Raw genomic sequence first — 14427 nt, 5'->3', positions numbered from 1 at the left:
ACCATTGAAATGTAAAACTACTATTATCGGAAACAAAACATCGATGGTTGTACAGCGATAAACAAAGATGAAATGTAGAAGCAATGGATGATGTTGTATAAGATCATTACCTACTGTATGTATGTTTTTAACCCATGCATTTATATTTTATTTTGTTTAAACCCTCCCTTGCTATCACTATTTACTACTACTACTACTACTGCTGCTGTCTCTCCTCACATTTATCTAATGGCTTCTTCCAATGTGACCCCATCGGGTGGTCTTCCTAGGCTTCCACACCCCATTCCTTCCTTTGGCATTGCACTCCACTTTTCACATGCTGAGCTCTCTGGTCCCTGTGCTGTCTGCAGAAGAGGAACTTGCAGGCATCTGTTTGCTAAGCACAGCAAAGGTACCGCTACAACACGAGCCTGCAATGCTAAGGATGACTGGTGCTGTGATAAAGGCGCAGAAACATGGTGCGCATTTACTCTGTGTGCTTACACTGTGTCTCGCTGTCACGTGTGCAGTGTACCTCTCACCACTCTGCTGTACACTGTGTATGGCACTGTACAATCTGCCTTCTCACCTTGCTCCTTACAGTCCAATAAACCTGACCGATCTCTGAGACTGAAAGTAGCTGCGCTCTGATGCCAGCGCTCTCTTCTCCACCTATCGCCTTTGCACTCCTTTCTGCCAGAAGACAGTTTGTTGACCACAGAAGACGAGAGATGACAGTACCTCTCTATAGAGATCCTGCATACCATATTATAGAGCAACCTCTTGAATTTTTAGATAAGACCTGATCATTTCAAGATAATTACTATTCTGGCCATGTCATGTAGCGTAGCCCGGAGACGTACCTGATACACTGATACTGCAGGTCAGGATTTTTATTTAATAGTCTGTAACTTGCTGAAGTCTGCCTGTGGTGACCAAACTTTCAGTTGCTCTAAATTACAGTGTGAGTCTATTCTATGTGTCTTCCGAGACCGCATGTGGTTTTCTAGTAAGATAAGACAATATTTGCATATAATAACGTGTAACTTTATTCCAATTTCTTTATCACCGTATTCAGGTGCAAATCTGTTAAATAAACTCAATTCAGTCGCTGTAGGTACTTATATATTTCCCAGTATCACCTTGTATAAGATATAGATTGCAGCCTTTGTCTTTTTACCGGATAGACATAACGGTCGGTATTCGATGCCATGGCGAGGGGGTTTTCTATGGCGAGGAAAAGCCATCCTCGCTGTCAAATTCCCTTGCCGTATTAAATGTTTGGCCAGAAGCCTCGCCGTCAGAGGACGGTGAGCATCCCCTTAAACAGCGAGGTTCAGCGCAAATGGAGCGAGTCCGCTGCATTTTGTGGCGAGCCCGACGTTTTTAATGGCCAAACTTGCTGTTTCCACCTGGCCGAATGGAACCAGCGAGGTGGAAATGGCGAGTGAAGGGGAGGGAGTTGAATACTCTGACGGCGAGCTATTGGCACTGCTCGCCATCATACTGTAGCTCGCCATCAGAGCATTGAATATCCCTCTATATAGGGAGTATTCAATAAGCTGCGGCTAACTGCTGTGCTCGAGGTATTCAGTTGCCTGGGATTATTGTGTGTGCGGTTCCCTGCAGTTGGACTGAGCTCCATGACCTGCGAGGTAAAGTCTGTGGAAAAAACCCACAAAATCGGGTTAACATGCAGAGAAAAACCCCTTAGATTCTGCAGTTTATGCAAAATCAGTGGGTTTCTGCTCTTGAATCCCAATATTTTGGTGTGGCTATAGCTATTTAATTGAATAGCCTATCCCCGCACCACCAGGAGATTTGTAGGAAATTAGTCTATTCCCCGTATCAGTCTATCTCAGAGAGTTGGACGGAGATACAAGGAAGCTATTGATTTCTTTCAGAGATACAATTATCTTGTGCAGCCTCTTGAAGACAGCTCTTGGCCCTTTGATTCCAAGGGATGTCTGTGCCCTTATTTTGTACATTAGCATTTTCATCAGCTTTTACTTAATGTAATTAGGATTTATGTTTTCTTTCCAGTTCCAGCCACTAAGCTGACCAGGCAACGTGTTCCCAGTACTGGTCAGTGCCATTGCAAGTACGACCTGATGGCATTCTTCCAAATCTGTGAGCTTGAAGCAAATGGAGAGTGAGTAACCCAGCTTCCACTGTATTAAGCTTTGTGTAGTGGAAGGGGAGAGGAGAACAAGGTCTAGGTTAAATGTCTGTGAGTAATGTATAAATGCCTTAACACAGAATGAGGCAGATGTATTAAGCCTGGTAAGGTGATAAGAATTGGAGAGAAAAGGCAGGTTTGTCACGGTAGTGGTGCACCACAATATAATTGGATGACTTAAAAAGTAACTTTTAATAGTTCATTACATAAAAAAGGAGCTGCGAAAATATGACAGACTACATATAACATATAACATGGACAAGTGAAACAATAGTGCAAGTTAAAAACTTGGGCTCATGCGGCGTCCCTTAGCACTTTGTATTCCTAATGACTTTATTGTACTATCAAGTCTCTTCCCTGTGTGTCGGTTAAATCACCTGTTACCACTAGGGGGACGTGTTACATTCAATAGTATTTCAATAGTATTTCCCTGTCTGTGATCACTTTAGAACACATATAATGTTCATTCTTTATAGATGCCTCCATTGCGACCACCATCTATATTCTCCTCACACCGACCTCGACCAACCACCGATAATTCTTTATAATATAATCATAATTCCTACCACCCTCTTTGATCCTGTCACCCCCCCTCTCATTCACTTGTTGTCACCAGTAACAGTATGCTGTGCATTTTGAGTGTCACATATCACACACTCCTTAACTCCCCATCCCCTAAACAACTCCCCACGAGTCATAATTAAATACTCACTCATCACCTACATTCACAACGGTCTTCCTCACTTAGTACACCACATGATTATTATCTTCCCGAAAAATAATAGAAATAAAATTCGACACACTCACCCGGACCTCCCGCACCTCACAACTTCTCTAATAAAGAAGGTGAAGGGATACCACAGAGCCCGAAGCTGGGCAGGGGCCTTATAGAAATAAATCGATAACTAGACTTGTGATAGAGGCAACAGGGGTCTCACTTTTGGCGACCCCACTGCTGCCTGCCCTCTAAACAACATAGTCCGCAAGTGCCCACAACAGTCACATTAGATCCTATACAGAGGAACATACCTACCTTCCAGCACTTGGCACTCTAGACTTTCTGGACACAAGTGGGAGCGAAAACCAATGTTAACAGATTAGGGATTTTTAGGCATTCACTGTGGAAATCATACACATCCCTCCGTTAAGCAAACCATCATACAGGAAAAGGCTACGTTAACCGTAGTATGACCTATAAACATACCGGCTAATCCACCACGAGAGTCCCCTGCCCAGGAAGACCAATCGCCCATCATAAGGCACTATGTCCCTAAATAGAATTTGCAATCCCGGATACTGACAGGACTGTGTCAGCAGTTACTATGGAGATGATACGTACATCTCTCAGACTCAGTATTCCCAACAAACCCGTGTATATGCCATTTTCCCCGATATATTGGTTTGGGACACACGGCAAGTATATGTACAAGATACATAGGCATACTTTCAAATCTATGAATGCGATTGCCATCTCTCACATATACAAAACAGGCGTACCCAACAGCCACGTATACGGAAAGTGGCATATATGTCAAATTTTAAACAACCGCATCAATCCCTCCCAGTGACGATACCCAAACTGGGAAATCCAACCTGTCCAATATGGAAATAAGGAGGGCGGAGAACCAGGTGCAGTCCGAACGCTCACTGGAACAGCGTCAGAGTACCGTCTATTTAAACCGCCTGGTGACGCCAATGCAGGTTGCCCTGAAGAAGAACTGCGAAGCGTACGCCGGCCTCCATAGCCGTGCGGTTGCTCCCTCAGCCTTCCTTATCCCTGTCTGTCTGATTTCCAGTCCTTTTAAGGACTCTAATGTTTAGCGTAAATCATTGTTTATGTCTGTATGGTCACAGTGTCGGCGCAGTACAAGGGTTGAACGTACGCCAGCTACCCTCTCTAGCCGTGCAAGCAAACAACAGGGTTCCACCCGCACTGCTTAATACAGCACGCAAGAGGTTCTAGCTGAACATCCCGCCCTACCGGCTGCCCACTCACACCACTGGCATATATACTGGCATATATAAGGTGTTATCAGCGTGACACAAGCCACCCCGATCAGTCGTGCGGGGAACTGCCTGTAATCCCTGCGCAACGTGCATGGGACACAGCCCTATACCGCACTAATTGATATATACACCCAGTGCTACAAGTTGCCCATATTGAAGGCCTTACAATAATTGAACTTACCAGATATGCAGTAATTGTTGTACAAACTGAATGTGAACGGAGCAGTACACACTAGGCGATTGGTGCCCACTGCCCGATTAAAATACTACTGTGTTGGTCCGCATAATGGGACCCACACATTACACAATGTGAAACACCTCAGTTTCAACGTACATGTAAATACTGCACTATCTCGTGGCCCACGCTGCACCTTTTGCTAGCAAGGGTAACAGACATTGTGACACAATTTGATAAATTTCTGTACATGGCAACTATGTAACCAATTCAGACTTTACTCACAGACAGGGAAATACTATTGAATGTAACACGTCCCCCTAGTGGTAACAGGCGATTTAACCGACACACAGGGAAGAGACTTGATAGTACAATAAAGTCATTAGGAATACAAAGTGCTAAGGGACGCCGCATGAGCCCAAGTTTTTAACTTGGACTATTGTTTCACTTGTCCATGTTATATGTTATATGTAGTCTCTCATATTTTCGCAGCTCCTTTTTTATGTAATGAACTATTAAAAGTTACTTTTTAAGTCGTCCAATTATATTGTGGTGCACCACTACCGTGAAAAACCTGCCCTTTCTCTCCAATTCCTTCCTAATCCATTTGTCCAGTGGTAGCACACCCCCGGGCATTATATAAATACCCAACCGTACATCCAACGGGGGGGGGGGGCACCCCTTTCCAATTGCTCAAAATTGAGATTACCATCCTGTGCGATTGACCCACCAAACCGTTTCTACAATGGTGAGGTGATAAAGCTGTGATAAAGTTAAAGGTAAAAATTAACTAGCCAATTACAGTAACTCCTATGGGCGTCCCCATAAAAACGCTGGGGATACCCATGGTAAGATCCCTTTGACACAGGTGCCGGGGGTGGGCAGCTGATGTCATCGGATGTCAGCTGCCCGCCCTCTTCCCGTACCAAGGCACCGCATATATAAGTCACCAGAGAGTGACTCAGATTTGCGATCGCCTTAAAAATTATTTGATGGTCGGCGACCATCGAATGGTTTCCTCCACGCACTCAAGATGCAAAACATGCATTTGCATGCGTGTGGGTGAAATCGGCGCAAGTGTGACAATCAGGTGTTCGTGTGGGCGGTGGGCGCCATTTAGTTGACTCGCAAAGCTGTGAATTTTGCAGCTTTGCGAGTCAACCAGAATGAACTCCCTTGTCCATAATGTTAGCTCTTGACGAAGATTTGGTGAAAAAAAAAGGGCGATACATTATACCTTTCTCTTTTACAGCTATATACCTGTGGCAGTAGATCATGGTGCTGGATTACCCTGCCATGGAACGTTCCTCCTTCACCAGGTAACCCCTCCCTCCAATCCTTATCACTTGATAGGGTAAGTGTTGTTTTTTCATACCCACCTGATCCTTCATTTCTGTGACGCAGGGCATCCAAAGGCGTATATCCGTGACCCTGGTGCACGAGGCAGGGGCAGAGCTTAAGTGGCTGGAGGTGCGGGAACTAGTAGTAGGTGGGTAACTCTTTCCTTCTATCAGTTGTAATGCTAAGCAAACATATTTACGAGAGCTGTGAAACTTTGTGAGACATTTAACTAATTGCACGGCGAATAACTTGCCTTTGGGCAGGGTAAAATATTTAATTATGGCCAGGACCTTATTTGTCCCACACTGGTTTTTTATTTTATTTGTAATGACATATTTAACAGAAAGGGGGGAAAAATCATTATAAAACAGTGCTGACATATTTAAAATAGTAAAAGTTGCTGGATTAACATACAGCGGATAGCTTTCGGACTAATCTAATCATAGCACTCATGGTCTATGGCAGGGGTGCGGAACCTTTTTTGTACCAAGGGCCATTTGTATGGGGAAAAAATCCTTCGGGGGCCATATGTAAAAATGTATCTTACAAATTGGCCTGCTGCAGCCGTCCTACGCTCCGGCGGCTGCTGCTGAATAGGACTGACAGTCTCTGGCTGCTGTTGAGAAAGAGGAATCTCACAAGAACTACCGACCTCTCGTGAGATTCCCCTGTACTTGACTCCCGGCAAAGCCACCGGGCGGGTGGGAGGGCCACTCAGACTGGCCACGGGGGCCACATATGGCCCCCGGGCCTGAGGTTCCACACCCCTGGTCTATGGTGTCATTAATAAGTGCCTGACATTGAGAAATATCTGGCAGTTCTGAATCACACCACAAGTACTCAATAATTACTTTGTCAGTGGATGGACTCAAAGCATATCTGTAAGTTGCAACATTAAAAAAAATCTTCAAAATCCAATCAAACATAGCTTAGCTACTGCAGGAGGCAGTGTTGGAAGAGCAAAATGAATGTCCAACCAAACCAATGGCCAAAAGCCATTAACTATAGGACAATAGATGCCTAATAAAACAGTCAAGGGCTCAACATTTAGGAAGATTAAAATGATTATTAGTATTAGTATGAGCTAGAACCACAGGTGGACACATGACAAAATATAAGGACAAGTTCACAACACAAATGTGCTTCCCATATATTCCTAATAGGAATAAGGTCAATTGGCAAAAATAGGGAGGCGAGGTCACACTATCGATAAGCAATTACCTCGGTAATGAGCAATTAACAAAGTGTGTGTTTAAGAGGTAAAGAGGGCGACTTCCAAACTGGGCATATGCAGCATGACAGAGTTGGAGATATTTATAAAAGAGCATATAAGGAGTGCCAAAGTCCAAACGAAGATGCTCAAAGGAGATCAATGGTGTTGGTACCATAAGAAAACAAATTAGTCTCTGAGCTGAACATGCCAAGCTTGACAAAAACGCTATTAAACCAAAGGGAAGAATCAGGGTACAACCCCCCACCCCCCAAACAAGTCTTGCGCAGCTCTCTACAGTCTAGACCAGTGATGGCTAACCTTGACACTCTATCTGTTGAACTACACATCCCAGCATGCCCTGCATCAGTTTTAGCATAGCCAAATAGTAAAACTGAAGCAGGGCATGATGGGATGTGTAGTTCAACAACAGCTGGAGTGTCAAGGTTAGCCATCACTAGTCTAGACCAACAAGGCTTGACACAGAAATTAGGTTGAGAACTGGACAGTTGTTTAGAGATCAAAAGAGAACAAGGAGATTCCTTTGTGTTCACCAAGGAATCTCATCAAGGTTGAATCAAAAGAATTAGCCAAATTTGCTCCTCATTTGTTTAGTACAACAACCACAATATATTTGTGCATTCGCACACTCTGCCTAGAATTGTAGTGTAGGAGAGAGATGTACCAGTGCCACTTTACTCCAAATACATCTACTATATTGTACCAACCAATTATAGTGGGCAATACTATACAAAGATTGAATGACACAAAGTCTTCCTGTAACATTAATAGATGAAAGCCAATATGTTGAATATAGCTACATTTATGAGTGTTCTTAGTATCCAAGTATATCGTTCAGTTGGCTGCCTAATTAATGATTAATCTATTGCTGATCTACAGAAGTTACCATCTAGAGAGAACAAATATTATATTTACGTGGAATAATCACCTCTGAAAATCCAATGCTGTTGATTCATAAATGCACTTGAATTCCAGCTGTACTGTACACTACTGAAGAGAGTGTATTAACAAACCCAAACATTACCATTCAGATGCTTCCTATTATTCTGTATACACAACAGAAACATAATATAACTTTTTCACTTTAGGAAGGATACGCAATACACCAGAGGTAGATGAGTCTCTAATTGATCCCAACATCTTGTCTCTGAACATCTTGTCAGCTGGATATCGCCCCCCGGAGGGGGGTGACAGGTCAGTGTTCACGTCAGCTTTATATGTATAAAAATTAGCCAAGTGTACGAAATGTTATTGAGAGGCTTTGTACCAACTAAAAGGAGGAATCAGAGATTTAGCTATAAATAAACATATCCTGCCTCCTACTGTGCTTTTGGCCTTGTTATTAAGCATGAAACAGAGAAAATTAAGCATGAGCTTCCCTCACGCCCCCGCAGCACCCTGTTCCTTACATGTCCCGCAAACCTTAGCCACAACTATTCCGTATTCTCCCATTCCATATGATTGTACCTTCCCATTGTCCTTACTCATTCTGAAGATCCACCTACCCTAGTCATTCCATACCCCATTCACAGCCTACCCAGTGTGTCATACTCTGTCCTTGTTTACCATATTATATCTCACATACCATGTGCAAACACCTTCCCCAGTACTTCATTCTATTGCAAGCACCGCCTGTTACACACCTGCCACTTGTGACAGTAATTCCCCTATCCTACACATTTCCTTCTAATCCACATATTCCACGCTTTAACTTTCACAACGTCCCCTTCCTAGCACCTCTTACCTCAAATCAACACCACCATATAAGAATGAGGTTCCGAATGTCTCCCACTTCTGGTCCTAGCAAGATTTGCTAGTAGATGTACATTTATTAAGACCTGACCTCTGTCCATTGACTGATGTTGACCTCTGAATGAATGTGATAGGACTTTGGGAGCTGAATATTCCCATTCCCTGGTGCCAACACTAACGTCTCATTATTTGTGTTTCAGGCAGTTTCTTGATTCTGACACACCTAGGTATTTTATTTTTATCATTCCTCAACCCGGCTATATAACTTACCCCTTTTTACCCTCATACTGTCCTTCTGCAACTTGACTTACTGTCTCTTTGCTGCTTTCCATTTACTATTTCATTATGTGTTTGATCATGTTTTATTTTATTATTACATACAGTATTTACTGGGGCTTTACTGGTATTCGCGCTCCTTCCTGTATCCCTCTTTACCAAGCTGGTCCTTAAACATGCAGACACCTTACAACCCTCCACCAGTAGTGCATGCAGCATGGAGAAAGAGAATCCAAAATTTTAATTTAAAAGAGATTGAGGTGCAAATGTACAAGGGTGGTTCAATAAGTTTGAAAACAAGACCTCTCAACTGTGTAATGGTGTTTCTTTTATTCAAATGTAATGCCAGACGAGAGCAGGAAGATTACGGTTTCCTCTCATTGCTGTTAAACTGCTCCTCATATCAGCCATACTGTTCCAACATCAATTGTAATTAGGGATGCTGATCTCGGGACATTTTTTCTATCCCAGAATTTGGGATTGAAAAATGCTGAATCCCGGGTTATCCGGGATTGGCTTCCCTAATACAAAAACCCGCCCCGCATATTTACTTACATGTGCGGTGTGGCCGGGTGAGTGGGCAATGGAGCCGGGAGGGTGATGGAGCCGGCCGGGTGGGCGGGCGATAGAACCGGGCAGGTTGGGGGGCAATCGGGCGGGTGGGCAGGCGGTTGAATGCAGATAGGTCAGTGAGATAGCTGTTCATCTTGAAAGTCTATCCTGCCTTCATAAAAGCCAGTGCACCAAACTTGTTTTCTTGACATTATTACCCTACACTTCAACAAGTTGGAGATGAATTTCAGCTGCTGATGTGCCCTATAGAAGTAGAAATCTGACCACACTACGCACCATTTTTCAACCAATCCCACCTTAGAACCGATGTTGGCACCGTATGACTGATTTGAGGCCTACAGTAATGGCAGTTAGGGGAAGCAGTGGTCTAGCTTCTCTGGCCTGGTGGGAAATTAGAATGAAATAAAGACCATTACACACCAGAGGTCTTGTTACCTTACTTATTGAGCCACCTTCATAATTGAGTGTACGATTTGCAAAATCCCAAAAAATCAACTACAAATATTGCTGCTGAGTTACCAAAATTTCAGCACTCTGATCATGTCACACTATATTACATTTGGGCCTATGTCCTGCACAGTTTAATGTTTCATAGGGGATAGAGCAATGGGCCTGATTCAGACCAGATCTCTGCTGTGCAAATTCATACTGGAACGTGTTCAATGCCTACTAGAGAAGAAATCTTGCTACTTTTTTTTTCTTTGCTAGCCGTTCGCAAGATGATTGACAGGAAGTAGGTGTCTGGGGGTGGTAACCGGCCTTTTTGTGGGAATGCTCAGAAAAATGCTAGAGGTGCCTAGGAAAACAAAGGTGTGCCCAAGCATTTTAGGGGAACATCAGCTCCAGGCCGGATATGCCTGTATTCATCGCACCCATATAGTAAGTCCTTGGCTACTCATAACTTGCGATGAGTGAGCCTCTAACAAATGGTTTTGGTCATTTTCGTTCGTCTGAGAATTTTCCGCTAGCCGTACACATCTATTGACACAGTCAGCACATTTATTTACAAGGCAGGATTTCACTCTAGCGGGACGGCATCTACCTGATCACTGGTTGCTGCAAATTCGCTCAGCAGCAATCAGGTCTGAATCAGACCAAATGAGTTTATGTGACATCATTACTAAAAATATACTTTACATGAAAAAATAACCTGTTCCACTGGCAGTTCAGGTGTGGACTAAACTCTACTGGTTGTGGCAAATCGTTATCTAGAGTGTGGACTAGAATCTACTGGTTGTGGCAAATGGTTATCAACACTTTGCATTAGATCAACAGGTACAAAGGTTGACAGGATAAAAAAGGTTGACAAGACAAGGAGTTCATGCAAAAGTTGTCAACACAAGTTTTTATGATTTTTTTAAGGCCGCATTTCTAACATATGTGTCTGTTATTTGTCTGTGTGTCCATATGCATTCAGACACTGTTGGACCAATTTGGAGGAAACCAACGTGAGGTGGCTTTATTGGGTCCAGATTAGGTTCACGACCACTAAGACCCCCATTCCTGACCCCATGGGGGTTACGGGGTCCCAAAAAGCAGTCCTGCCACTACACAAAGTGGGTCAGGGAAGCCAGATATGGCAAAGTTGCATTACATAGATGTGGTAGAGGACATCAGGTTTAAGAATAAAATGTGGTGAGATCCGGTAGCCAACCACAGATAGGTGTATTCTTGGCACACCATGGGCATGGGAAGCATGTTCAGGACCTTCCGCTGGATGGATTTGGATGAGAACGTCAGCTGACACTAAGCAGCCACCTATTGGGTCTGTTGGAAGACCTGTTAAGCTTGAAACAAGAGAAGGATAAAGTCAAAGTAATGCTCATTGCACAACTAAACCGAGCAACGCCGGATACCTAAGCTAGTTTTGTATATTCCGTGTTAGACTGACCACCATAAATACAAACATGTACCCTCATGGGCTTGCTGCTCTCGCCACATTTTAGGAAATGTTACTAATTTAGTAACATGTTACTATACATGTCCACGTGGATAATAAATCAACCAGATGTTGTAAAAAAAAGTGTCAAACACTGAAAACATGTGTTGACCACTTGTGTATGGACCATTGTCATGTTGACTATTGAACCTGTTGACCTTAAGCACTGTCATTGTTCAACCTTTTTCACCTGTTGACCTAAAGCCCATTGACCTATTGACTGTCCATCTAGTCATTGCAGATCTATAATCCGGATACCAACTGTGGCATAATGGCCCTTATTCTAATTCACTCGCAAAGGCAAATTCCTTCTCAAATGGACAAAACCATGTGCATTGCAGGTGGGGCAGATGTAACTTGTGCAGAGAGAGTTAGATTTGGGTGGGGTTTTACTTCAAAGTGAGATCTATATTGCAGTGTAAAAATAAAACAGTCAGTATTTACCCTGCACAGAAACAAAGTAACTCACCCAAATCTAATTCTCTTTGCACATGTTACATCTGCCCCACCTGCAGTGCACATGGTTTAGTCCATTTGAGAAGGAATTTGCCTTTGCGAGGGTATTAGAATAAGGGCCAATGAGTGAGTTTGCAGTACCACAACTCCACATCAGCTCAGTCATATAATATTCTGTGCGGATATTGGGCCAGATTCTGGTTGGCTCACAAGCCATGTAACGCCACCCGCTGACCACACAAACACCCCCCCCCCCCCAGCGCTAAATGGCGTATATATCCCTGCAGTGATGCAAATAGATGTTTTGCATAAACATCCATTTGCAGGCTTGTGTGGGGGCCTGAAATCATTCGATTGTCGCCGACCATTGAATGTTTTCTGTAGAGCTTGCTAATCTAAGTCACTCTCTGGTGACAAGGTGAGTAGGGATTGTAGTTAGGAACCAAACTTGGAAATTGCTAGATAAATCCTGATTCCTCTCCCTCCATGCAGTACATTATTTGATCACCCCCTGTGTTTGGGTTACCCACCATACTTTGTTTTGTATTGCCCCAATGCACTCACACTCTCTCACTCTGTATATTTGGGGCTCCCACCTTCAGCAGCAAATCCGGGCGGGGCACCAGGTACTCATTTCTGATTTTCTGCCCTCTTATCTGCCTCTTTTTCCATTTCTTAGTGCTTCTACTCTGCCTTTTGTGTCAATTTCATGTTTCCTTTCCGCATAATGGCCCATATGTAATAGCCTGCGGCAGTGGGCAGCGGCATCATTTTGGTCACGTAGCTGCTCGGTTTAGCGCCACAATGCATATTAAAAAATTTGAATCTTGAAATAAATCGTCCAATTCTCGCTGCTGCCTGTGACTGGCAGACTATTACATTTGGGACAATATCTTTCCTGTATACATTGTTTTTAGTCTAGAAATAGATTTGTCAACATATAGTCTATCCCCTTTCCTATTACCCTACTTGGTATTGGTGTCATGCTTTTAATAGTATTTAACCGCCACTTTTGATTCCCCCAATACTGGTCCCTATTCCACTGCTATTAATTCCTCCATGAAGATAATTACTCATCCCATTTCCCATTCCCGCTTCTCCCATGCTATCCCAATTCCCATTGTCTCTATAAATGTTTCCTAATTTCCCCGATGCTCCTCCTACCTCCTCCCTGCTATGTCCCCACCATCTCTCCCATTGCCTCCATGATCCTGCTCCTTTATCATTGGGCTTCCTGAGCTTCTGTATCCTTCTCATAGGTTCCTTTCTCACCTGCCTTCCCTATTGTTAATTAACTGGTTACTGTGTAATATTGTGGGGGGCATTTCTTATATACTGTAAGTGTATATTGACACACATTCAGTGGCAGTCTGTGTTTCTATGAACATAAACTGAGTACTACTAGTAACATTTATGGTCGGAATACGGTCGCTAGGTGTACACTGTGAAGGTCGACATACATAAGGTTGACATGGCTAAGCTCGACAGGGTTGGATGGTCGACACAAGTATTAGGTCGACAATGGGAAAGTCAATTGGGTTGACGAGTTTTTCGAGTTCTTTTTCTAAAAACAATACCATCCAGTAGACGTGGAGGGAGATTATAATATTTATTTATTACCAGTTTCTTATATAGCGCACACATATTCCGCAGCACTGTACAGAGAATATTTTGACCGCGGGGGCTGCGGTGCTATAGTTACACCCCTGTCCCTACCACATGTACATGCACGCACAGACATTCTAGGGTTAATTTATTGGGAGCCAATTAGCCTGCCAGTATATTTTTGGAATGTGGGAGGAAACCAGAGTACCCGGAGGAAACCCACATAAGTACGGGGAGAATACACAAACTCCAGACAGTTAGGGCCATGGTGGGAATCGAACCCATGACCTTAGTGCTGTGAGGCAGTAATGCTAACCATTACACCATCCGTACTGCCCCAATAATAGAGCGCAGCGAGCCATGCAAGAGGACGCGGTACACTGATACGGTGTCCGTGTCGTCTTATGTCAAAATTTGGGACAAAACAAACGTGAAAAACTCATGTGGTCCTTTTGACTGTCCACCTTCCCATTGTAGACAGAATGCTTGCGTCGACCTTTCGACCCTGTCGACCTTAGCCACGTCGACCTATCTCATGTGTCGGCCTTCATAGTGTTGACCCTATGACCCATACAAGTAAAAGCAATGGATAGCTGAGAATCTCCACATAACAATTACTATAAATGCCGTCACTGAGAGTCAGCCCTACTGCCGCCTCTGTCAGCCCTATTGCTGGTAGGGGCCGCAACATGGCCTCCCTGCCCCCTGCAGATGCTTGTCCCACCCGGCATTGGCAAGTGTGTATGTCAACACCCCGGTGGGCCCCCGGCACGTACAGTGTCGCTTGTGTACCCAGCTTAAGTGTTAGCGAAACGCGTGTTTGCCTTTGACATACATTTGTCATTGTTGCATAGTAAGGCCAGCCAGGGTAAAGGAGATTCAAAACGATTACAAATCCACCATTAAACAGTCAA

At 43.7% G+C, this 14427-nt stretch overlaps 1 protein-coding gene across 18 annotated transcripts in view; it reads left to right on the top strand.

Annotated features, from left to right (window-relative positions):
- The window catches only part of KIF1A (kinesin family member 1A), a 146840-nt gene that overhangs the window by 113165 nt on the left and 19248 nt on the right, over window positions 1–14427 (top strand). For 6 of the 18 annotated variants that reach the window (XM_083178148.1, XM_083178155.1, XM_083178159.1 and 3 more), the window contains 6 exons: window positions 2023–2131; window positions 5593–5659; window positions 5745–5829; window positions 8001–8106; window positions 8865–8891; window positions 12511–12534. In XM_083178148.1, coding sequence (XP_083034274.1) covers window positions 2023–2131; window positions 5593–5659; window positions 5745–5829; window positions 8001–8106; window positions 8865–8891; window positions 12511–12534 — 418 coding nt within the window. The remainder of the gene's footprint in view (window positions 1–2022; window positions 2132–5592; window positions 5660–5744; window positions 5830–8000; window positions 8107–8864; window positions 8892–12510; window positions 12535–14427) is intronic. The other 12 variants (XM_083178165.1, XM_083178153.1, XM_083178151.1 and 9 more) reach the window with 4 other exon arrangements.

Source organism: Crinia signifera, chromosome 3 (assembly GCF_055691185.1).
Source record: "Crinia signifera chromosome 3, ASM5569118v1, whole genome shotgun sequence".
NCBI lineage: Eukaryota > Metazoa > Chordata > Amphibia > Anura > Myobatrachidae > Crinia > Crinia signifera.
The sequence above is the reverse complement of the archived record's forward strand: the minus strand, read 5'-3'. Positions and strand labels throughout refer to the sequence as shown.